Raw genomic sequence first — 24,589 nt, 5'->3', positions numbered from 1 at the left:
CTTGATGTGAGTGATTAGGCCTACTGGCTCGGGCCTAATCATATTAGGTTGTGGTCCATGATCATCTGGTGTGATTGCTTATACACATACTAGATATGTATATATATTTGCATGCGATGTAGATATATATTAAATATGCATATGTGTGACATGTCATATTAGGAGACCAAATCATAGAAACATCTCTCGATAATATTAAGTCGGTAAACGTGAGGCAATTAGATTGACCCACGTGGCCTTCCATCGTTATGAGTAGGAACCGAATCCCGGTGTAGGTTGAGTTGGTCGAGTCCCTCGAGACTCACCTATATCGCGATTCGCTATCTTGCTTACGACATAGAGATGTCACCGGTGACCTGAGGGCATGATATGCTTGGTCGAGTCCCTCGAGGGTATATCATCAAATCAGACTCATCTTGTAACGAAGGTGTTGACTTAACCGAGCATCATGGTTGGTCGAGTCCCTCGAGGCCATGGTGATTCGGAGGCCGAACAGGACGGGAATCACAAGGAGTTGTGATCGGCAAGAGTTGTCTACCTTTTAGGCTTAGTGTGATTGGTCGAGTCCCTCGAGGTTGCACTAAGACGCTGATTGGATCCTGATCCCCACTAGAAGTCTGCCGGAGACTTCCGTTTCACGTGCTGAGGGTGTCACGTGACTCGTTAGTAAAATAGTGGGAGCATATTAAGATAGAAGTCCATATCTTGATAGTTTATTTCTTGCAAAATCTGCATATTATTCATTTTTTGCTACATCTTTATTTTCAGAAAATGTCGCTTTCAAATCCCTTACGTGGCATACTTGATGTCAACCGCCTCACTGGTCCAAATTATACGGATTGGCTCCGTAACTTGAGAATTGTTCTCACAGCGGAGAAAATCGTGTACGTCCTTGATACAGTGATGCCTACGCCCGAAGAAGGGGCAAGCGAGGATGAGATCGCTCGCTACGTGAAGTACATTGATGACTCCACTCTTGCTCAGTGCTATATGTTGGGCTCTATGACTCCAGAGTTACAGAGACAACATGAAAAGATGGATGCCAGATCCATTCTCCTACATGTCCGTAAATTGTTTGAGGAACAGGGAAGGACTCAACGATATGAGATATCCAAGAGCCTTTTCCGCGCTAGGATGACTGAGGGGACACCGGTTCAGAACCATGTCCTAAAGATGATTGAGTGGATAAAGAAACTCACAGGTCTAGGAATGGTCCTAGAGGATAACTTGTGTGTGGACATTGTGCTTCAGTCCCTACCAGATTCCTTTTCACAGTTCATAATGAATTTTAATATGAACAAGCTTGAGGTGACTCTCCCAGAGCTCCTCAATATGTTGAGGGAGGCAGAGAGTACTATTAAGAAAGAGAAGCCAGTTCTCTACACTGGTGAGACCAGAAAGAAAAGGAAAGCAGAAAGGTCCCTTAAGAAGGGAAAGGGCAAGGGCAAACAAGGTAAAGCAAAGGTTGCTAAGAAAGACCCAACAAAGGACAAAGGCCAGTGCTTCCACTGTGGTAAAGATGGGCATTGGAAGAGAAACTGCAAAGAGTACCTTGCAGAAAGGGCGAAACAAAAGCTTGATGAAGCTTCAGGTACATTCATGATCAGTCTCCATTTGTCAGACTCTTATGATAACACATGGGTATTAGATACCGATAGTGCTTATCATATATGTAATTCGTTGCAGGTTCTGGCAAGGCCTAGGAGACTAGAGAGAGGCGAGATGGACCTCAAGATGGGTAATGGAGCAAAAGTTGCTGTATTAGCTGTTGGCGAGGTCGCCCTACATCTGCCTAGTGGAGCTTTTATTGCATTAGATGCATGTTATTTTGTTCCTTCTATTATCAAAAACATTATCTCCATTTCATGTTTAACAGTTAGTGGATATAAATTTGTTTTTGAGAACAATGGTTGTTCGATATTATTAGATGATAAGATCATCACGAAAGGAACATTGCATAATGGTTTATTTATGTTAGACACCACTCCACATATCATGAATATAAATGTGTCCAAAAGGAAACGAGATGAGTTGAACAGTACATACCTGTGGCATTGTAGGCTAGGTCACATCCATGAAAGAAGGATTCAAAAGTTGCTAAATGATGGATATCTAGATCCATTCGACTATGTGTCATATGCAACTTGTGAGCCTTGCATTCGTGGAAAACTGACCAACTCTCCATTTAGTGGAACTGGAGAGAGAGCCACTGAGTTGTTGGAACTCATACATAGTGATGTATGTGGACCCATGTCAACTCATGCCATTGGAGGTTACTCCTACTTCATTACATTTACTGATGATTTCTCAAGGTATGGATATGTGTACTTAATGAAGTACAAGTCCGAGGCCTTTGAGAAATTCAGAGAGTATAAGAATGAGGTGGAGAACCAGACTGGAAAGAGTATCAAAACTCTTCGATCAGATCGAGGAGGTGAGTACTTAAGTACAGAGTTTACTCACTTCCTCAAGGACCATGGGATATTATCCCAATGGACACCTCCTTATACACCTCAGCTCAATGGTGTCTCTAAAAGGAGAAATCGTACATTATTAGATATGGTACGGTCCATGATTAGTTTCGCTGACCTACCCATCTTATTCTAGGCATATGCTCTAGAGACCGCAGCTTACCTTCTGAACAGAGTTCTAACTAAGTCGGTAGTGTCTACACCATATGAGATATGGAAAGGGAAGAAGTCTGATCTTAAGGTTGTTAAGATTTGGGGCTGCCCTGCCCACATTAAAAGACACAACCCCGATAAGTTAGAATCAAGGACAAAGCGATGCAAATTTGTGGGACACCCCAAGGAAACTTGTGGGTATTACTTCTATCATCTCGAGGACCAAAAGGTCTTTGTAGCTAAGAGAGCAGTGTTCCTTGAGAAGGAACACATTCTTGACGGAGACAGTGGGAGAATGATAGAATTGAGCGAGGTTGGAGAACCAAGCTCAAGCACCACTCTACAGCTCGAGTCTGTTCAGGTATCTAATACACAAGTTTCAACTTTACGCAGGTCTGATAGAGTATCCCATCCTCCTGAGAGATATGTGGGACATATTAGAGCAGAGGATGTAGAGGATATTGATCCTCAGACCTACGAGGAGGCTATTATGAGTATAGACTCTGGGAAGTGGAAAGAAGCCATGAATTCTGAGATGGATTCTATGTACTCCAATAAGGTTTGGAACCTAGTTGATGCACCCGAAGGTATTGTACCCATCGGTTGCAAGTGGATCTTTAAGAAAAAGATCGGAGTAGATGGAAAGGTAGAGACCTATAAAGCAAGGCTAGTGGCTAAGGGGTATCGTCAAAGGCAAGGTGTTGACTACGACGAAACTTTCTCACCCGTAGCAATGCTAAAATCCATCAGAATTCTATTGGCTATTGCAGCACACTATGATTATGAGATCTGGCAGATGGATGTGAAAACCGCATTCCTCAACGGGAACCTGGAGGAGGAGGTGTATATGATGCAACCTGAGGGATTCGTGTCCAAGAACTGCCCAGATAAGGTGTGTAGGTTGCTTAGATCCATTTATGGACTAAAGCAAGCTTCCCGAAGTTGGAACATAAGATTTGATGAGGCAATCAGATCTTATGACTTCGTTAAGAACGAAGATGAGCCTTGTGTATACAGAAAGGTAAGTGGGAGCGCTATTAGCTTTTTGGTGTTATATGTGGATGACATCCTCATCATTGGGAATGACATAGGAATGCTATCCACAATAAAGGCTTGGTTATCTAGACACTTCTCCATGAAGGACTTAGGAGAAGCATCTTATATCTTGGGGATTAGAATCTATAGAGATAGATCCAAGAGGATGCTTGGCTTGTCCCAGTCCAGGTACATAGAAACCATTGTCAAAATGTTTGGCATTGAAAATTCTAAGAAAGGGCGAACATGGATATGATACCTTATGCCTCAGCAATATGGTATATCATGTATGCCATGCTATGTACTAGGCCTGATATAGCGCATGCTCTGAGTGTCACGAGCAGGTATCAGGCGGATCCAGGCTTGGAGCACTGGAAAGCAGTAAAGTGTATCCTTAAGTACTTGAGAAGGACTAAGGATCTTTTACTAGTATATGGAGGTAATAGCCTTAAGGTTGAAGGCTTCACTGACTCAAGTTTTCAGTCTGATGTCGATGATAGCAAGTCGAATTCAGGGTATGTGTACATCTTGAATGGAGGAGCAGTGTGCAGGAAGAGTTCCAAGCAAGATACCACTGCTGACTCGACCACAGAGGCGGAGTACATTGCTGCATCAGATGCAGCAAAGGAGGGAGTCTGGGTGAAGAAGTTCATCACAGATTTGGGAGTCGATACAGATAGCGACAAGTCGACTTCCTTATATTGCGACAACTATGGGGTGATTACTCAAATAAGGGAACCCGGGTCTTATTAGAAGTGTTCTGAGGAGGTTCCAGCTTATAAGAGAGATCGTAACCCGAGGAGATGTAGCAGTGGAAAGAGTTCCATCCGAAGATAACATTGCAGATCCACTGACAAAGCCGTTGTCTCATTTTGTCTTTGAGCATCACAGGGGTCTGATGGGGATCAGACACATAGGTGATTGGCTTTAGGTCAAGTGGGAGATTGCTAGTCATAGGTGCCCAGCAAGCCAATCACGTGAGTGATGGCACGTGTGACTTGATACAGAATCTTTTTGCTTATTATATTTTGGCGTATATCACTTTATAACTATTGCATAAATGCATATATATTGTGATGTCCTTGGATTTGTGCAATGGGAATCGGATCGTGATGAGATCACGATAATGAGATCGATTCACCTTTAAACACATATCCTAAATAATCCCGGTCATAGGTTACTCGAGAGGGACATCGTGATAACCGGATAGACTGGTGTGCTGTATACCCGTCCATATGATGGATGCAGCTGGTCTCATAGCTGCTCGTGTAGGGACACTAGGGATACAGTACAGGTGCTCATTGGAGAATGAGTTCACTGATTGATCCGCTTACGGAATGCTGGATGGTTGATGATGCCTTATTGTCAGACAGCGATTCCGTAGTCCTAGTGGTGTATCTGGTCCTTAGACTTGAGACACCAAGGATGTCCTGTATGAGTGCTCCACTCTTTGATACCAGACTTATAGGTTTGGCTGTTCCCAGATCTAGTACAGCTGGTCATTGGGAGTGGTAGTCGACCTTACGAGGGCTATTGAGTGTCGATAGAGGATCATCCACTCTCGGCGTCATGAGAGGAATATCCCATGTGTTCTTGCTCAGACAAATCCCTGGCCAGGGTCATTCGGGTTGAGAGAGAAAGAGTTCTCCGGGAGAATCCGATTAGAGCGAGACTCGAGTAGAAACCGTATGGGTCTGACAACACCATGCTCGATATACGGTCTCTGGGATATTAGATGAATGAGGGACTATAGGTACATGGTAACTGAGGACAGACAGGTCCAATGGATTGGATTCCCCTGTATCGTCTGGGGACTACGGCGTAGTGGCCTAGTACTTCCGTAGTCGATGAGTCGAGTGAATTATTACAGAGATAATAATTCACTCAGTCAGAAGGAGTTCTGACAGGTATGACTCACGGCCAGCTCGATATTGGGCCTAGAGGGTCACACACATATGGTAGGCATTGCGATGAGTAGAGGTTCGGATATGAGATATCCGACGGAGCCCTTGTCTTATTGGATGCAGATCCAATACCCACTAGGGAAAGGACCCATTAGGGTTTTTGACACGGGATCTCTATAAATAGGAGGGATTCACAGCCTCATAGGCTAGAGTCTTTGCTTGCCCTTCCTATTCTCCTCTCCCTCTCCACCTCAGAGTAGGCCTGGAGTTATGAGGAGCGTCGTCGCAACCCTGCTGTGTGGATCACCGCTAGAGAGGAGGACGCTTGACCTCCTTCACCCTCTCCTAAGGATCTGCAAGGAAACAGGGATATACGATCTCCTTAGGTAACACAATCTCTATACGCAGTTTTGTGTTTTTTGCGGATTTTCCGCACCAATCTTCGCACGACGATGAACATCTTTTTGGGAATCGGGGATTTTTGTTTTCTTGTTCTTCCGCTGCGCATATGATGTCGCCCCCTTATGATTTCCCAACAATGTCTCATCGGTATGAGACCTCTCTTGGAATTTTTCATGCCAAACTTTTTGACAATGGTTTCTATGTACCTAGATTGGGATAAGCCAAACATCCTCTTGGATCTATCTCTATGGATCCGAATCTCCAATATATAAGATGCTTCTCCTAAGTCTTTCATGGAGAAGTGTCTAGATAACCAAATCTCTACTGTGGACAGCATTCCTACAACATTCCCAATGATCATGATGTCATCCACATATAACACAAAAAAGGTGATAGCGCTCCTACTTACCTTCCTGTATACACAAGGCTCATCTTCGTTCTTAACGAAGTCATAAGATCTGATTGCCTCATCAAATCTTATGTTCCAACTTCGGGAAGCTTGCTTTAGTCCATAAATGGATCTAAGCAATATGCATGCATCATCTAGGCAGTCCTTAGACAAGAATCCCTCGGGTTGTATCATATACATCTCCTCCTCGAGGTTCCCATTGAGGAATGCAGTTTTCACATCCATCTGTCAGATCTCAATTCATAGTGTGCTGCAATAGCCAATAGAATTCGGATGGATTTTAGCATTACTACTGGTGAGAAGGTTTAGTCATAGTCAACACCTTACCTTTAACGATACCCCTTAGCCACTAGCCTTGCTTTATAGGTCTTTACCTTTCCATCTACTTCAATCTTTTTCTTAAAGATCCACTTGCAACCGATGGGTACAATACTTTTGGGCGCATCAACTAGGTTTCAAATCTTGTTGGAGTACATAGAATCCATCTCAGAATTCATGGCTTCTTATCACTTCCCGGAGTCTATACTCATAATAGCCTCCTCGTAGGTCTGAGGATCAATATCCTTAATATCATCTCCTCTAATATGTCTCATATATCTCTCAGGAGGATGTGATACTCTGCTGGACCTACGTAAAGTTGGAACTTGTGTATTAGGTACTTGAACAGACTCGGGCTGTAGAGTGGTGCTTGAGCTTGGTTCTCCAACCTCGCTCAACTCTATCATGCTCCCACTATCTCCGTCAAGATTGTGTTCCTTCTCAAGGAATACTGCTCTCTTGGCTACAAAGACCTTTTGGTCCTCGAGATGATAGAAATAATACCCACAAGTTTCCTTGGGGTATCCCATGAACTTGCACCGCTTTATCCTCCATTCCAACTTATCGGGGTTGTATCTTTTAACGTTGGCAAGGTAGCCCCAAATCATAATAACCTTAAGATCGGGCTTCTTCCCTTTCCATATCTCATATGGTGTAGATACTATCGACTTAGTTGGAACTCTATTCCGAAGGTAAGCTGTGGTCTCTATGACATATCCCCATAATGAGATAGGTAGGTTGGCGAAACTCATCATGGACCGTTCCATGTCTAACAACGTACGATTTCTCATTTTAGACACACCATTGAGCTGATGTGTATAAGAAGGTGTCCATTGGGATAATCTCTCATGGTCTTTGAGGAACTGAGTAAACTCCATACTTAAGTACTCACCTCCTCGATCTGATCGAAGAGTCTTGATACTCTTTCCAGTCTAGTTCTCCACTTCATTCTTATACTCTCTGAATTTCTCAAAGGCCTCGGACTTGTACTTTATTAAGTACACATATCCATACCTTGAGAAATCATCAGTAAAGGTAATAAAGTAGAAATAACCACCAATGGCACGAGTTGACATAAGTCCACATACATCACTATGTATAAGTTCCAACAGCTCAGTGGCTCTCTCTCCAGTTCCACTAAATGGAGAGTTGGTCAGTTTTTCACGAAGACAATGCTTGCAAGTTGCACATGACTCATAGTCGAATGAATCTAGATATTCATTCTTTAGCAACTTTTGAATCTTTCCCTCATGGATGTGACCTAGCCTACAATACCACATGTATGCACTGTTCACCTCATCTCATTTCCTCTTAGACATACTTACATTCATGATATGTGGAGGAGCGTCTAGCATAAACAAACCATTATACATTGTTCTTTTCGTGATGATCTTATCATCTAATAATATCGAACAACTATTGTTCTCAAAAACTAATTTATATCCACTATCAAACATGAAATGGAGATAATATTTTTGATAAAGAACAAAACAATATGCATCTAATGCAATAATAGCTCCACCATGCAGATATACGGCGACCTCGCTAACAGCTATTACAACAACCTTTACTCCATTGCCTATCTTGAGGTCTATCTCGCCTCTCTCTAGTCTCCTAGGTCTTGCTATTACCTACAATCAATTGCATATATAATAAGCGTATCTAATAACCATGTGTTATCATAAGAGTCTGACAAATAGAGACTGGTCATGAATATACCTAAAGCTTCTCCAAGCTTCTGTTTCGCTCTCTCTGTAAGGTGCTCTTTGCAGTTCCTCTTCCAGTGCCTATCTTTACCACAATGGAAGCACTGGCCTTTGTCCTTTGTTGGATCTTTCTTAGAAACCTTTGCTTTACTTGGTCTGCCTTTGCCCTTGCCCTTCTTAAGGGACTTTTCTATTTTCCTTTTCTTTCTGATCTCACTAGTGTAGAGAACTAGCTTCTCCTTTTTTACAGTGCTCTCTGCCTCCCTCAACATATTGAGGAGCTCTGGGAGAGTCACGTCAAGCTTGTTCATATTAAAATTCATTATGAACTATGAAAAGGAATCTGGTAGGGACTGAAGCATAAGATCCACACACAGGTTATCCTCTAGGACCATTTCTAGACCTGTGAGTTTTGTTATCCACTTAATCATCTTTAGGATATAGTTCTGAACTAGTGTCCCCCTAGTCATCTTAACGCGGAAGAGGCTCTTGGATATCTCATATCGCTGAGTCCTTCCTTGTTCCTCAAACAATTTGCGGACATGTAGGAGAATGGATCTGACATCAATCTTTTCATATTGTCTTTGTAACTCAAGAGTCATATGTTAGGACTCTAGCTAGGAGAGTCCTAACTGAGAGGGACATTCATGTAAAACCTACCTAAGCCGACCCCTATTAAAGAGGTGAAGAGGTCGGCTAGGGTTAGGAGGTTGTTTCTTAGAGATGAATTAGGAGTTATAAAGGAATAGGAGTCTTGAGTAGAAGTCCTATTAGGAGTAGGTTAGAAGTAGGAATCTTGAGTAGGAGTCCTATTATGAGTTAGGGTTTAGAAACCCTAAAAATAGCCATGTATTCCTCCTTTTTTTAGAGACAATAGATGAATCTTTTCTGTAGCATTTGAGCAGCAACTTGGAGGGAGGAACCCCTATAGAGTTCCAAAGAGGCTGATCCCCTAAAGAGATCAATCCCAAGTTTAGAATCTGCAAGGGTTCTAACATCATAAAGCCTAACATATAACACTGAGCAAGAGTGGAGCCATTAATGTACTTCACGTAGTGAGCGATCTCATTCTCGCTTGCCCCTTCCTCGGGCATAAGCATCACTGTATCAAGGACGTACGCGATTTTCTCCGTCGTGAGAACAATTCTCAAGTTGCAGAGTCAATCCATATAATTTGGACCAGTGAGGCAGTTGACATCAAGTATGCCACGTAAGGGATTTGAAAGCGACACCCTAATATGCTCCCACTATTTTAAAGATATAGCATAAATGAATAACATATAGATTTTTCAAGAAATAGATAATCAAGATATGAACTTCTATCTTAATATGCTCCCACTATTTTACTAGTGAGTCACGCGATACCCTAAGCACATGAAACGGAAGTCTCCGGCAAACTTCTAGTAGGGATCAGGATCCAATCAATATCTTAGTATAACCTCGAGGGACTCGACCAATCATACTAAGCCCGAAAGGTATGTAACTCTTGTCGATCACAACTCCTTATGATTCTCGTCCTATTCGACCTCCGAATCACCATGGTCTCGAGGGACTCAACTAACCATGATGTTCAGTTAAATCAATACCATCGTTACAAGATAAGTCTAATTCGATGATATAACCTCGAGGGACTCGACTAAGCATACCATGTTCTTAGGTCACCGATGACATCTCTATGTCATAGGTAAGATAGCAAATCATGATATAGGTGAGCCTCAAGGTACTCAACCAACTTAATCTACGCCGGGAATTGGTCCCTACCTATAACGATGGAAGGCCACGTGGGTCAATCTAATTGCCTCACGTTTACCGACTTAATATTATCGAGCGAGGGGTTTCTATGATTTGAAATCCTAATATGACATGTCACACATATACATATTTAATATATATCTACATCGCATGTAAATATATATACATATCTAGTAGGTGTAAAAGCAATCACACCACATGATCATAGATCACAGCCTAATGTGATCAGGCCCAAGCCAGTAGGCCTAATCACTCACATCAAGATCTATGTGTGCAACGATGCATCTTTATGCCCTATGATCGTCCATCTCGTCCTCGTCGGTTCCGTCGACATCTCGATGCATTTCCATACATCACGATCATCCGTCTTGTGGGTCCCGCTATCGCTTCCACGCTCCCACTGCGCCTCCTCGTATGATTACAACTTAATCATAGGCACGCAAGCCCGACAATAAACGAGAAATATAATGGAGGCTCGTAGGCTCCAATAATAATAATCACAAATACACACATCACACGGTTCATGATCATCTGTCCACACATCATACATCACATGTATAAATCATCATCATGTAGGGCTACTAGATAATTATAAAAATAATAATCAATTAAAAATTTTAATTAATTAATATTTTTAAATCAGGGACATGTAGAAAATTTTCTAAATTTTGAGGGGTATTTTTATAATTTGGACAAAAGGATAGAATTAGCATTTCTCAAATTCCGAAGGGCAAAACTATCTTTTTGCCCAAGAATGCCCTAATCCCTTTCTCTCTTTCCCCTTACTGTTGTCATCGTCGCCGTCGCCACCCTACCGGCGACAGCCTACGTGGTTGTGGGGCGCAAGGGCATTGCCCCTTCCCACGGGCGACGCCTCCCTTGTGGTTGGGTGCCATCGTGGGCGGTTCCCGCGAGGCTACTCCCGCAGCCGTCGCCCATGCCGGCGGTTGCCCCTGCGGTCGGCGCTACAAGTAACATGAGATTAACACTATCAATGAGATTAATACTTTTGAGTCCCTTGATACCTCAAAATTTTATCATAATCTAAATTATATCTCATAGGTGTTATAACATGATCTAGTGTATGAGATCTACTAATAGGTGTGTTTATCCACCCGAGTTAATTAATAATGAATATGTCAATTTCTATCCGAAGCTTTAGAGTAATGAACTTTGTCCTGCAAACCCTTTCATCATATGGCACTAGTATCACTCCCATGGAAAGTGAGGGGCTCCTCCAATCATTTGATAAAAAAGAAATACGAGAAGCATTGAAATCTCTTGGGTGCAAGTGTTGGGAAATCATGGGGGCGACATCACATGCGCAGCAGAAGAACAAGAAAACAAAATCCCCGATTCCCAAAGAGATGTTCGTCGTCGTGCGAAGATTGGTACGCAAAAATCCGCGAAACATGAAACTGCGTATATTGTAGATTGTGTTACCTAGGGAGATCGTATATCCTTGTTTCCTTGCAGATCCTTAGGAGAGGGTGAAGGAGGTCAAGCGTCCTCCTCTCTAGCGGTGATCCACACAGCAGGGTTGCAACGACGCTCCTCAAAACTCCAAGCCTGCTCTGAGGTGGAGAGGGAGAGGAGAATAAGAAAAGCAAGCAAAGACTCTAGCCCATAAGGCTCTGAATCCCTCCTATTTATAGAGGTCCCCTATCCAACCCTAATGGGTCCTCCCCTAGTGGGTATTGGATCTGCATCCAATAAAACAAGGGCTCCATTGGATATCTCATATCAGAACCTCTACTCGTCGCAATACCTACCATATGTGTGTGACCCTCTAGGCCCAATATCGAGCTGGCCGTGAGTCATACCTGTCAGAACTCCTTCTAACTCAGTGAATTATTATCTCTGTAATAATTCACTCGACTCATCGACTACGGACGTACTAGGCCACTACGCCGTAGTCCCCAGACGATACAGGGGAATCCAATCCATTGGACCTGTCTGTCCTCAGTTACCGTATACCTATAGTCCCTCATCCATCTAATATCCCAGAGACCGTATATCGAGCATGGTGTTGTCAGACCCATACGGTTTCTACTCGAGTCTTGCTCTAATCGGATTCTCCCGGAGAACTCTTTCTCTCTCAACCCGAATGACCCTGACCAGGGATTTGTCTGAGCAAGAACACATGGGATATTCCTCTCATGACGCCGAGAGTGGATGATCCTCTATCGACACTCAATAGCCCTCGTAAGGTCGACTACCACTCCCAATGACCAGCTGTACTAGATCTGGGACAGCCAAACCTATAAGTCTGGTATCAAAGAGTGGAGCACTCATACAGGACATCCTTGGTGTCTCAAGTCTAAGGACCAGATATACCACTAGGACTACGGAATCGTTGTCTGACAATAAGACATCATCAACCATCCAGCATTCCGTAAGCGGATCAATCAGTGAACTCATTCTCCAATGAGCACCTGTACTGTATCCCTAGTGTCCCTACACAAGCAGCTATGAGACCAGCTGCATCCATCATATGGACGGGTATACAACACACCAGTCTGTCCGGTTATCACGATGTCCCTCTCGAGTAACCTATGACCGGGATTATTTAGGATATGTGTTTAAAGGTGAATCGATCTCGTTATCGTGATCTCATCACGATCCGATTCCCATCGCACAAATCCAAGGAAATCATAATATATATATATATATATATATATATATATATATATATATATATATATGCACATATGCAATAGTTATGAAGTGATATACGCCAAAATATAATAAGCAAAAAGATTCTGTATCAAGTCACATGTATCATCACTCACGTGATTGGTTTGCTGGGCACCTATGACTAGCAGCAAGAAGGGCCTCGATCCCGATGGGTATATAGTTGAGTTTTATAGAAATTATTGGAATACTATTTCTAATCATCTAGGCCTTGCTTTCAATCAATTTTATCATAATGTTTCTTTGTATAAGGATTGGGTTAAGACCCAGGTTGTTGTCATCCCTAAGACAAACAACCCTAAATAGGTTATGAACTCTTGACCAATCTTACTGTACAACGTTAACTACAAAAATCTTACTAAACTCCTCGCTTCCTAAGATAAATTGTCTAGAATCATATCTCATGAGCAATCTACTTTTCACCCTAGTAGAAGCTTTCATGGCAATATCCTAATTGCCTATATTAACTCCAAAGGTTGTAATCCCTTAGTCATGTTTAAGACAATATTTCTTGGACTATAATCATCATCACTCTTGGGTTTTCCGAATAGATTTATCTTATGAGTTTTATCTTATATTTTTTTCCCTATTTTCTCTTACTTGATTAATGGGGACTACTCAAATTATTTCAAAAGCCACCTGAACAAGGGGACCCCTTTATTTTGACTACTTCATTGAATTTTGAAGTATTTGGAGAGAGTCATGGCTAATAGATTTTAGTCAAATTGAATGCTCTACAGAGTATAGTTTATCTATCTTATTCCAATATTTTTTTTCTTAAAAAAACTAAAATTATAAATTAGATATCATTTTTCTTAATAAAAAAAATTAATATGTCCCGAAGAAACATGGACATGAACATGGATACAAGACCAATATAAACACCATGATATATCAATTTTTTTTTTTTTAATTAGGACACGAATACTACGATAACACATGTATTTTTAAAGATATATGTATGTATAATATTCAATTAACATGGATTTTATAAAATTTATACTTACAATTTTATCAACTCGGCAATGTAAATAAATATCATCATACCAGTTAAAACAATTAAAATTATCAAAAATTAAATATCCAAGCTAAAAATAAAATACATAAAATAGTATTTATATAATTAATATAAATCTTACGACAAACTCTAAATTTCTTTTCTATCATATCACTCTCACATGAGAGAAATGCAGTACCGCACGCGAGTGTCCAACATGTGTGAGACATTCCAGCTCACAATGTGAAAAAAGAACCTACTTTTCCACTCATTTGATCACGTCGAGTAAAGCATTTCTGTGTTTGGCACTTCCCATTCGACCTAAGGACACATCTTTTAGATCTTTCGTTTGTGTTCTGAGATCCACAAGCAAACCATTAAATCATTCCTGCTTGGAAATGTTGTTCAGATGAATGCAGCAGTTGCATATGAATCGTTGTTCTGGTGAGAAGAATTATTGTTCGGATAAATTGATGTTCATTTATCATTGCTGCTGCTGCTGCTTCTGCTGCTTTGTCATTGGTTCGTGATCAATCCCCAAACCAAAAATTACTCAGCACATTGCAATGGGAGTGAGAGAGACCGATTCGGCGGGAAGAAATCCCCTTTCTTTTATCATTTAATTAATAATTCAACTATTTACAAAATTAGTAAATTCTTTTATTATTTAATTAATGATATGCGTTGTTTCTTTGGTTAATACAATCGATGACGTTAGAAAATAAAAAAAACAAAATTAATTATTATACTTCCCATAACTCTTAGGATCCAATTTTCTTTTGTCAATTTTCAATATATGGAAGAAACTACGATCGTGCGAAATTGAAGTCCAATTTGTACGTATCTGTCTTATATGATTCCGACACGTGGACGGACAGGATCATCCAACGTCCCCGCTTTAGTTACCTGAGACTCGAAATCTGATAATGGCGATTCTTAGAATTCTAGGGTTCCTTCGCCCTCTCCAAAGAAGCAGATGCCAACCCTCCACCTTGTCCTTCGCTAGTCTTCTTCGATTCCTCTCCGTCGATCTTTGCGAAGGCTCTTCCGATCCTATTGAATCGAACACTAGCCTTTCCGAGCGATTCGTCCTCGAACAGCTATCGGAGCTCCTCTCTATCGATCCTGAACCTCCGAAAGCCCGCCTTTTTACTGAGAAACCAGCTCAAGAATCGGCTTTGATTAGCCTTCGAGATCGAATCCTCACGCCTGATGAGAAGCTCCGCGGGGTATTTCTTCAGAAGCTGCGGGGAAGATTCGCCGTGGAGTCCGCGCTCTCCACCGTCGGCGTCGACCTGACGGAGAAGATCTTCGCCGATGTACTGAACAGGGGAAGTTGGGGCGGAGAGGCGATGGTCTCCTTCTTCGATTGGGCAATGCAACAGCCAAAGGTGACACCTTGCGTTGAAACGTATAACGTGATGTTGAAGGCGCTTGGCCGGAGGAAGTTCTTCGATTTTGTGGAAGAAATCTTGCTTAGAATGAAGAATGCTGGTGTCCAACCCAACGCAGAGACCGTGGAGATTCTGATGGACAATTATCTTCGGGCTCGCCAAGTTTCTAAAGCAGTTCAGTTGTTCAGGGAGTTGGAGGAGATTGGAGCCAAGTGTAATTTGGAGTCTCTCAATATACTTTTGCGGTGCCTGTGTCGAAGGTCTCATGTCAAGGTTGCAAATTCTGTATTCAACACTACTAAAGGAGAAATTCCTTTTGATAATGCAACATATAATGAGATTATTGGTGGATGGGCGAAGTTCGGTAGGCTTGACAAGGTAGAGCATTATTGGATGATGATGATGATGACCGATGGTTTGAGCCCTGATAGTGTTACGTTTAGCCACATCATAGAAGCATTAGGACGAGCTGGCCGGATCGATGATGCTGTGGATATTTTCGAGAAGTTGGAGGAGAGGGGCTGTGCTCGAGATACTATGACATACAATGCGATGATCTCTAACTTCATATCAATTGGAGACTTTGACAGATGCATTGAGTACTATAAAGGTATGACACAAAGCGAGTGTTTGCCAAACATCGATACTTATACCAAATTGATTGGTGCATTCCTCAAAGTTAGAAGAGTGGCTGATGCACTTGAACTGTTCGATGAGATGTTAGGTAAAGGAATTTTGCCCAGGACTGGGATGATTACATGTTTTATTGAGCCTCTTTGTAGCTTTGGACCTCCCCATGCTGCTATGCTTCTTTATAAAAAGAGTAGGAAAGCAGGATGTATGCTGTCTTTGAAAGCTTACAAGCTTTTGCTTATGAGGCTTTCAAGGTTTGGTAAATCTGGAATGGTGCTGAAAATCTGGGAGGAGATGCAAGACAATGGTTATGCTTCTGATAAGGAAGTTTATGAGTATATAGTCAATGTATTCTGCAATATAGGGCAGGTTGACAATGCTGTTCTGGTTGTGGAGGAATCACTGCACAAAGGTTTTTGCCTTGGTAGAATAGTTTATAGTAAACTAAACAACAAACTATTGGAGATGAATAAAATAGAGACTGCATACAGACTCTTTTTGAAAGTAAAAAATGCACGACTCAATGCTAATTCACAGAGCTATTGGCGTGCAAATGGTTGGCACTTTTGACCATGGGTCCTATAAATTTTGACCGTGAGTGCTTGTTCAGTTCTTATGCAATGCTAAGTTGTTATTCACCCATTTGATAAAATTCAACCGTGATGAGGGGAATTATAGTGATTGTAAGTTCACTGTATATATGATCATTGAGGTACCTTCATCCTTATGATTTGATAAAATCCAGCTGTTGAGGGAATGTGCTTTTAATTGCTTGCTAAAGATTTGGAATACTAGACATGACAGTTTACAGACATCAGGCCAAATCAGAACATCCTTTGTTAGTAAATCGTTTCAAGAAGTTAGCTTATCCTTGTTGTGAACTTTTTCTCCCTTGAAATTTCTTCTTCTCTATCTTGTTTGCTCAAATTTTAACCTGTGGTAGTATAGGTTATCATACAAGTATTATGCTTTTCTAGACAAAATTTCAAAGTATCATGTTAAATTTATCCTGAAGTGCAATACTTTATCCAAGATAACTTTAAAGTTAAATCAGATAGTTTATGTATTCATTGTTTGCCAAGGACCTGCCTTCTTCATATGGGATTATCTAACGAAGTATACGGTGTCCAATCTTAATTATGGAATTGTTCTTGTGAAAGTTATTTACTACATTTTGACATTTGTGTTCATTGAAAATCAAGTATAAATTCCATTGAATATTCATCTAGATTATATCTGTTGTTTTTTATTTGCACTTTCTTGCTTTCTTTTAACAATTTTTCAATAATATGTCTGATGCTTCTACATTTCTATTTTCAGTCATATGCAATGATTGATTTTATTCTCATTTTTTGCATGAACTAAAGTTTTCCAGTGTTTCTAGTTTATTTATGCAATGTGGAAAGTATTCTCAGGTTACTTTTTGCTTTTTACCTCTATAAAATTTTTGCATATGTTTGTCGTTTGCCATGTCGACTGTGTTTGTTTAATAAGTAACTACTCTCTCTTCTCTCTCTCTCTCTCTCTCTCTCTCTCTCTCTCTCTCTCTCTATCCCTCCCTTTCTCCCCCATCTCAATAAGAAAACATTGCTAAATGTGAATTTCATCAATGAATAATATAAACTCATTTTTAGTTAATCATGGTTCATTCAGTAAGATATTCAGTAATATAAACTCATTACTAGTTAGGCTTTTTGTTTTCAGATTTCCTTTTCAGTTTAGCTTTATCTTATGGAGTTCTTAGACAGGGAGGGATCAACACTGTAAGAGATTGTTTGGTCACTTCAAATTTGTATCGTAAGTGTAAGAATTTATGATGTTAATTGCAACAAAATTCTACAGTCATTGTTTCTTCAGTCTCAGTGTTCAGTGTTCTCAGTTACTCCTGATAGTGTCATTAGCATTGTCTATCAAAGATTAAGTAGTGCTTTGCATGTTGTGATGGAGAGTGGGGCAGCATGAAACTCGATTCCGATTTGTCTAAGCCAAGCATTTTTCAATGAGCTGACCATACTCTTGGATGCTGCCAAATGCTATAAGAAACTGGACTTGCTCAAGGCACAGAACGAAGGACTGGGGATGCAAGATGGTCCTGAAATTGTGCACTAGATATGTTGGAAGTTATATGTTCATTAGAGAAAATTGATGTTATCATGAATGGTTGTTGAAAAGACTGGAAAGATTCCTTTTTTTTTAATTTCTCTGACCTGGCCAATGTATCCTCAATAAGAGAGATGCCTCGATAAGGATTTTCCACAATGTTCACATCAGCTCGATTTTTTGGTTGGTATTTATTAATCATGAATCTTGTTAGTGTAACTTGTCATTTTTCTTGCATTATGTCCATGCGCTTGTGTTGATCTTCAAGTTAAGCTACTCATGCTCATGCGCTTGTTTCTATTGGCTTTGTAACATCAGCCACACTTCTGTGCCGAACATAGAGGTGATCTTTCAATGATCTACTCTATTGGAAATGAAAACTGTGGAGCTCAATATTACTTCATGTACGATATTGCTCCTGAAGATAGCAGTGCATCAAATGAGCATTTGCTTCCCTCTCAGCTACAGAATGAATTACTTCCTTGTCTGTAGAAACTCAATTTTGATGGATTTTGTATTAGCAAACATGATACTTCAAGGGTGTATGATTCTATATTGACAGCTGAGGTTTCTGCCATTTGTAATGAATTTCTGTGTGCTGCACATCATGAGATCAGTCAATTACTTGTGAAACTGATCCTCCAACTTCAATTATTTTGAATGATGGGAGAAGTGATTGGTTTTGGCATCTCCAATCTGTTCTTGGAGATTGCCCATCCTCGAGCAATAACTTGATGTGTCTACTTCTTCATAGAGAAACAAATCAGGTGATCTACTTGTTACTGTTGAACATGTACAACAATATAATTGAAGCCTAAATAAAGCTTCAATATGATTGATTTGATAGAAGATAATTTTCTTGAGGAAATCTCTTTATTCTGTTGAGGAAAATTCTCTATTCTATTCTGTTGAGAGAAATTTTTTCTCTTATTCTGTCAATCGAGAACGAAGAGCGGACTTAAGGAGAACGAAGGGAATATTTGTGTCCTCACAGCAATAGCAATCGCAACAATAACAGTGATTTCTTTTACCTTATTCACGAAGTCTCTCATTGGTATCCTTATCAGGAGCACTATCTTGCAACATGTTAATGTATTGAAGTATTTTTCATTTCTTCAATAAAGCTTCTTCAGTAATTGTTCTTATCTTCTATTCTTTTCATTACATGTGAAGTTATTGAAGCCTAATTGAAGCTAAAATAGTCTAGCTAAATCATATCTTTTGATTTGATTACAAGTGATTGCAACCCTATTTTTGTCCGTGTTTAAGCAAATAAGCCTAGCCAAATTATAATCTATATTTCAGTCGCAGAGTTGATATCAGAATGGTGTAATATTATTTGTGTTTGTCTTGAAATGATGTTGTGCAATAATATTTTTTGGGTGATGACATGTGAGAGTGTAAGTTTTGGTTGCTGGTAGCATTGTGCCAATAACAATGTCAGCATGTTTATCATCTTCAACCTCAAGAACATAAAAGACTTTAAAGAAAACAAAGTTGCTTATAATGTATCAAGTAGCGTCATATCTTTGATGACTCTTAGTGCATGAGGCTCTCCTCGATACGAGATCAATTTGTATTTGTTCTTAAGACTCAAATATCGTATCATGATCTCAATCTTGCTGGTATGTCATACCAAGATTCGTTCTTGATAATGTCTTATGAGAAGCATCAAATTGTGCAATAAAAAGATTTGGAAAGCCAAATCTATATGATGTTCCACCAGCCTCGTCATGGAATAGTATGTATCAACCACCGGTTGTGCCATCGACAGATGACGGTCCAGATTTGGGGGGTGTTGTGATCCATTAAGCATATTTTTTGTGCATGCATAAATGTGTGCTTCATCACATGTCATATTTTATAATGTTGTTCATGATTAATAAAATGAAAATAGCCTTTTCTAATGAGATTGTGTATCAGACTATATATACACGTATCGATGTCAGGACCATTCCCTGCTACTGCTCCCAATACGCATAGGATTTGTTGAATAGATGGTATCTTTTTTTTTTATTCCTCACTTGAGAAACTTGTGGGGTTTTATTTTTCTTATTTTATGTTTCTGATTCCCTACTCGTCTGTTTTTCGTGTTATTTTGATTTATGGAACTATCAAATATGTAGCCGAACTTCCTAATTCAATAATTTTAATCTTCATTACGAAAATGACTTGGACGATAGTTTATCAAGATGAATTTGTCGAGATCATAAGAGAGGGTATCAAAGATAAATTTAATGGGATCCTCTTTTGACACTCAACTCGAACCACACTTTTAAATAGCTATCTAAACGAGAAATTTTTTTATAGTGTTGAAACTATATCTTTTTTTATTTGAAAGTAATATAATAATTGGGTTGATGGTAACATAATATAATGTGTCATTTTATTCCAACCTGATGCAGAATCCACATGTCAGATTCATCATTGGTGGAGGTGATAGACAGTTGAACACACATTAGAATGGCAAAAAGAAAAACAATTTGTGATGGATCACGAGATGAGACTAACTTTTCCAAATCTACTGACTTGGAAGGCTAATCCACCGTATTAGGTTCGAAGTAGGTGGTGTCAAAAAATCTTCTTCGGTCAGCAATGGAAAAGTCAGAGTCCGCAAGGAGGTCAAACAACCGCAAGGAAGAAGCATCCTGCACGACTTTTCAGCTTCTTCTGAATGCTTTGGAGTTGCTTTCGTATACGTGTCTCAACTACTATGTGAGATAGGCTACAAACTTCCAGCTTCGCATCTCTCTTTTGTTCCAGAAGAGGAGATGCCAACCTTGATCTTTTAATGGTGCATCAACACCAAGCTTGGTTGTCAATGGAGGGAGGCATGACTACTGGAGAGCCAAATAATATAGTAGTAACAGTAAAGCAAACCTAAGATTAAACAGTGACCAATGTTTGATTGATGAGACATTACCTTTGTTGAATACAAAAAGAAATGGTAAGAGTGATATAACTTTTATGGGAATTAAGGCCCTAACACCTGAGGAAACTTGTCCTCCAAGTTTTCCTATAACTGAACATTTTCAATAATTTTCTTACTGAAGTATAAAAATTAGAGGTTCTCATTCTTTTTGCTTGTTTTTGCTTCTGGTTTACCTCTGTGTTATATTTTCTTTTGACAAGCTAATACTATATATATATATATATATATATATATATATATATATATATATAAAATTTCTGGTGTAGCTTATTCTGGCTGATTTCATTGTGTTTAGCATGAAATCTAATGGAACAAACTAGGAATAGATCACCCAATGAATACTATCTAGGAACACACATGGTACAAAATGGTACTGAAAGCCAATTTGCTGTAAGACGGGATTCATGCTATAGATCTTTTTTGTTCTGTTTACAGATCCATTGAGATGGGTATGATTGTTGTGCATGTCGAGGATGTTCAACTTTGGTAGAGATTATTCAGCATGATGCCGAGTGCAGGAAATCCAGTATAGATTAGCTGATGCTGAGACAACCACTAAGCCTTGCATAGATCTCATTCATGATGCCGCAACAAACATCATTCTCTACACGCTCAGATCTAAAAGCTGGACAACTGAAGAAAGAAGATGGAATGCGTGCACAAAGATTGAGAAGAGCACGCAAGAGCTGCTCTCAGCAAAATCAAATTGAGATGGGATGTTTAAGCAGCAATGAAGGATTTGTGTCCAGTGTTCACCCTCTTCTGAGGTGTGGGTGCAGCTAGCACATATGACTGGAGTAAAGAAGCCAATTGAATGACATCTACAGCTCCACTCTCTGAAGATACAAACATCTACTGTTCTGAGGTGTGGTGCAACTTGCACACATTAATGACATCTCCAGCTCCACTCTCTGAAGACACAAACAGTGTTGCCTGGTAGTACGAAGCTCGCATTAGTTTATTGGTTTCTGCACATGACTGACCTTGTTATCCTCCCCTTGCTATGCTCTGCAAAGCTGACTGCTTGCTGGTAGTGTGACCTATACGCCACTCTCAGAGGGCTAAGCATCACTTCTCTTTTGCCGGAAAATATGGAGGATGGGGAAACTAATTGTCTCAGTACAAACACAAGATAACAAGTGTTCGGTGTTGATGTGCAGCAGTTCAATTAATCCTCATACCAAACAATCGATCCGAGGGAGGTTGTCATTCTAGAAGAAGGAATGCAGGAAGGTGAAATCAATGAGCAAAAGTGGCCAAACAAATTGATTCCGTTGAATCTTTTAGAGACTCTTCATTCATTCCGACATGGTTGTCAAAGTCGAGATCCGCATGCGCATGAGGTTCAAAGTGTCAGAAAAGGGTGGATGGGAACTTTCTAAGAAGGAAGAAGGCCTTCACCTAAACCCTCTTCCCCGCCCCCCCCCCCCCCTTACGAAGCTTATCAACAAACACCCTCACTTCCCCCTATATATATACATCTCTCTCTCTATCTATCTATCTTGTTCAACATTCGCTCTCTCTCTCTCTCTCTCTCTCTCTCTCTTTCTATCTCTCTCTCTCTGTGTGATCAGAATGCCTGCTGCTGAAGTGATGACTGAGAAATCCCATCAAGGGATGCATGTTCTTCCTTGGGAAGCTGGTACTCTTTTGCACAAAAGGTAGACTCTCTCTCTCTCTCTCTCTCTCTCTCTCTCTCATAGACACACATACACTACATTACCTCTAGTAATGTTCTGGTAGTAGAGAAGCCTGAGACGATCCATGTGTGTTGTTGTTGACATTGAATAGGCTCGAAGGGAAGGTGGCGATCGTGACAGGCGGCGCCAGGGGCATCGGAGAAGCCACCGTGAGGGTCTTCGCGCGACACGGGGCGAAGGTCGTGATCGCCGACATGGAGGACGTGGCGGGCGAGTCGCTGGCCGCGTTGCTCGGCCCCTCGGTGAGCTTCATGCACTGCGACGTGAGGGAGGAGGCCGACGTCGAGCAGCTGGTGAGCAGCACGGTCGCCCGGCACGGCCGCCTCGACGTGCTGTGCAACAACGCGGGGGTGCTGGGCCGGCAGACGCGGCGGAGCAAGAGCATCGCGGCGCTGGACGCGGACGAGTTCGACGGCGTGATGCGCGTCAACGTCCGGGGGACGGCGCTGGGAATGAAGCACGCGGCGCGCGCCATGCTGCCCCGCCACGCCGGCTGCATCATCTCCGTGGCCAGCGTGGCCGGAGTCATGGGAGGCCTCGGCCCCCACGCCTACACCGCCTCCAAGCACGCCATCGTCGGGCTCACCAAGAACGCCGCCTGCGAGCTGGGCGCGCACGGCATCCGGGTCAACTGCATCTCGCCCTTCGGCGTCGCCACGCAGATGTTGGTGAACGCCTGGAGGGACGAGGACGACGGCGAGGACGGCATCGAGTTCGTGCCACCGCCGACGGAGGAGGAGGTGGAGAAGACGGAGGAGCTGGTGAGGGGGCTGGCCAATCTCAAGGGTGCAACCTTGACGGCCAGGGACATAGCCGAGGCAGCCTTGTACCTCGCCAGTGATGAGTCTAGATATGTGAGCGGCCACAACCTGGTGGTGGATGGAGGAGTCACCACCTCAAGAAATCTCATTGGGTTATAGGTGGTACGGCGCTGAGCCAAAGCCACCACCACATCGTTTCTTTGTTCTTTTGTGCATCTCTCCTTCTTTCTCTGGCAGAAATCGAAAGCTCCCAAACACTGTTAGAACAAGCATTGCAATGCAAGCATATTCTTGAATTGTTTGAATTCCTGCTTGTAGTCTGCTCACATTATCTCCAATGCAGTTGTTCTGCAGGAGAATGCAACGCTCCATGTTTCTTAATTTCTTCTGATCAGTTGCTTCTGCTAACATATCGAGTCATCCACTTCTTCATTCTTCAAGATTATTTTACTCATCGTTACAACACCTCATGAGTTGACTAATATTTACAGTGATATGCTTCTGTTTGTTCAGTGAGAGCAGAACCCCATTGAAGGTTTCGAGAAACAAAGAATACACATAATAGGAGAATAAAAGAAGTTGGTCCAGAGAAAATAAGGTCTGTGTTCATATCATTGTGATTGCAAGGGAGAAATGAAGGGTGAAAAAGCCCATCGAATCTTACTGCATAGGGAGTGAAATGTGTAGATTAAAAACCAAAGGAAGAAAGCAATGAAAGGCACTATGGAACCAACCCAATTAATTCAATTGCCCCACTTAAGATCACAAATAACAACTCTAGCAAAGTGACACCTCACTATGCAATTTCAACTATAGTTACTGCACATGTCATTATTCTCACCATCATCATGATTCAAATTTACGTTAAACTAATCGTAAATTCTCGTCTTCATTGGGTTAAACACACACAAAAATTAATGGGACAGAGTCACTATGAACTCATCATCCACCGGAAAAGGTAGCTGCTGAAGCTGTGAAAAAGTGTCAGGAGCCAAGCTCGGAAACTGAGAGGCCTTTGTGGAGCTGTCATTGCTTTGGACGGTGAGTTAAGAAGCGATAAACACAAAAGGTGGCTTGATCAAAGTGATTGAATATATTATATACATCGGTACAAGGCTATGCATAGAGGACAAGACCTAGCATTTGATTTTTCACACTTGTGCAAACTCCCAGGGCTTGTCAACTCAAAACATGTAGCCCACTCACTCCGTATGCCGCCTTCCATTGG

The 24,589-nt window shown here is 41.2% G+C and overlaps 2 protein-coding genes across 2 annotated transcripts; both read left to right on the top strand.

Annotated features, from left to right (window-relative positions):
- The first annotated feature begins 14,767 nt into the window (after window positions 1–14,767).
- LOC135622006 (putative pentatricopeptide repeat-containing protein At5g43820) lies at window positions 14,768–19,113 on the top strand. The gene has a single exon (XM_065123633.1). It carries the CDS (start codon window positions 14,768–14,770, stop codon window positions 16,436–16,438), a length of 1,671 nt encoding a protein of 556 aa, XP_064979705.1. The 3' UTR covers window positions 16,439–19,113.
- Window positions 19,114–22,405: 3,292 nt separating this feature from the next.
- On the top strand, window positions 22,406–23,657 carry LOC135623215 (sex determination protein tasselseed-2-like). Its single transcript, XM_065125934.1, has 2 exons — window positions 22,406–22,561; window positions 22,692–23,657. The coding sequence occupies exons 1-2, from the start codon at window positions 22,476–22,478 to the stop codon at window positions 23,518–23,520; spliced, it is 915 nt and encodes a 304-aa protein (XP_064982006.1). The 5' UTR covers window positions 22,406–22,475; the 3' UTR covers window positions 23,521–23,657.
- Window positions 23,658–24,589: the final 932 nt, after the last annotated feature.

The sequence above is a fragment of the Musa acuminata genome, chromosome BXJ2-9 (genome assembly GCF_036884655.1).
Source record: "Musa acuminata AAA Group cultivar baxijiao chromosome BXJ2-9, Cavendish_Baxijiao_AAA, whole genome shotgun sequence".
NCBI classification, from domain to species: domain Eukaryota; kingdom Viridiplantae; phylum Streptophyta; class Magnoliopsida; order Zingiberales; family Musaceae; genus Musa; species Musa acuminata.
This window is presented reverse-complemented; position numbering and strand designations above follow the sequence as displayed.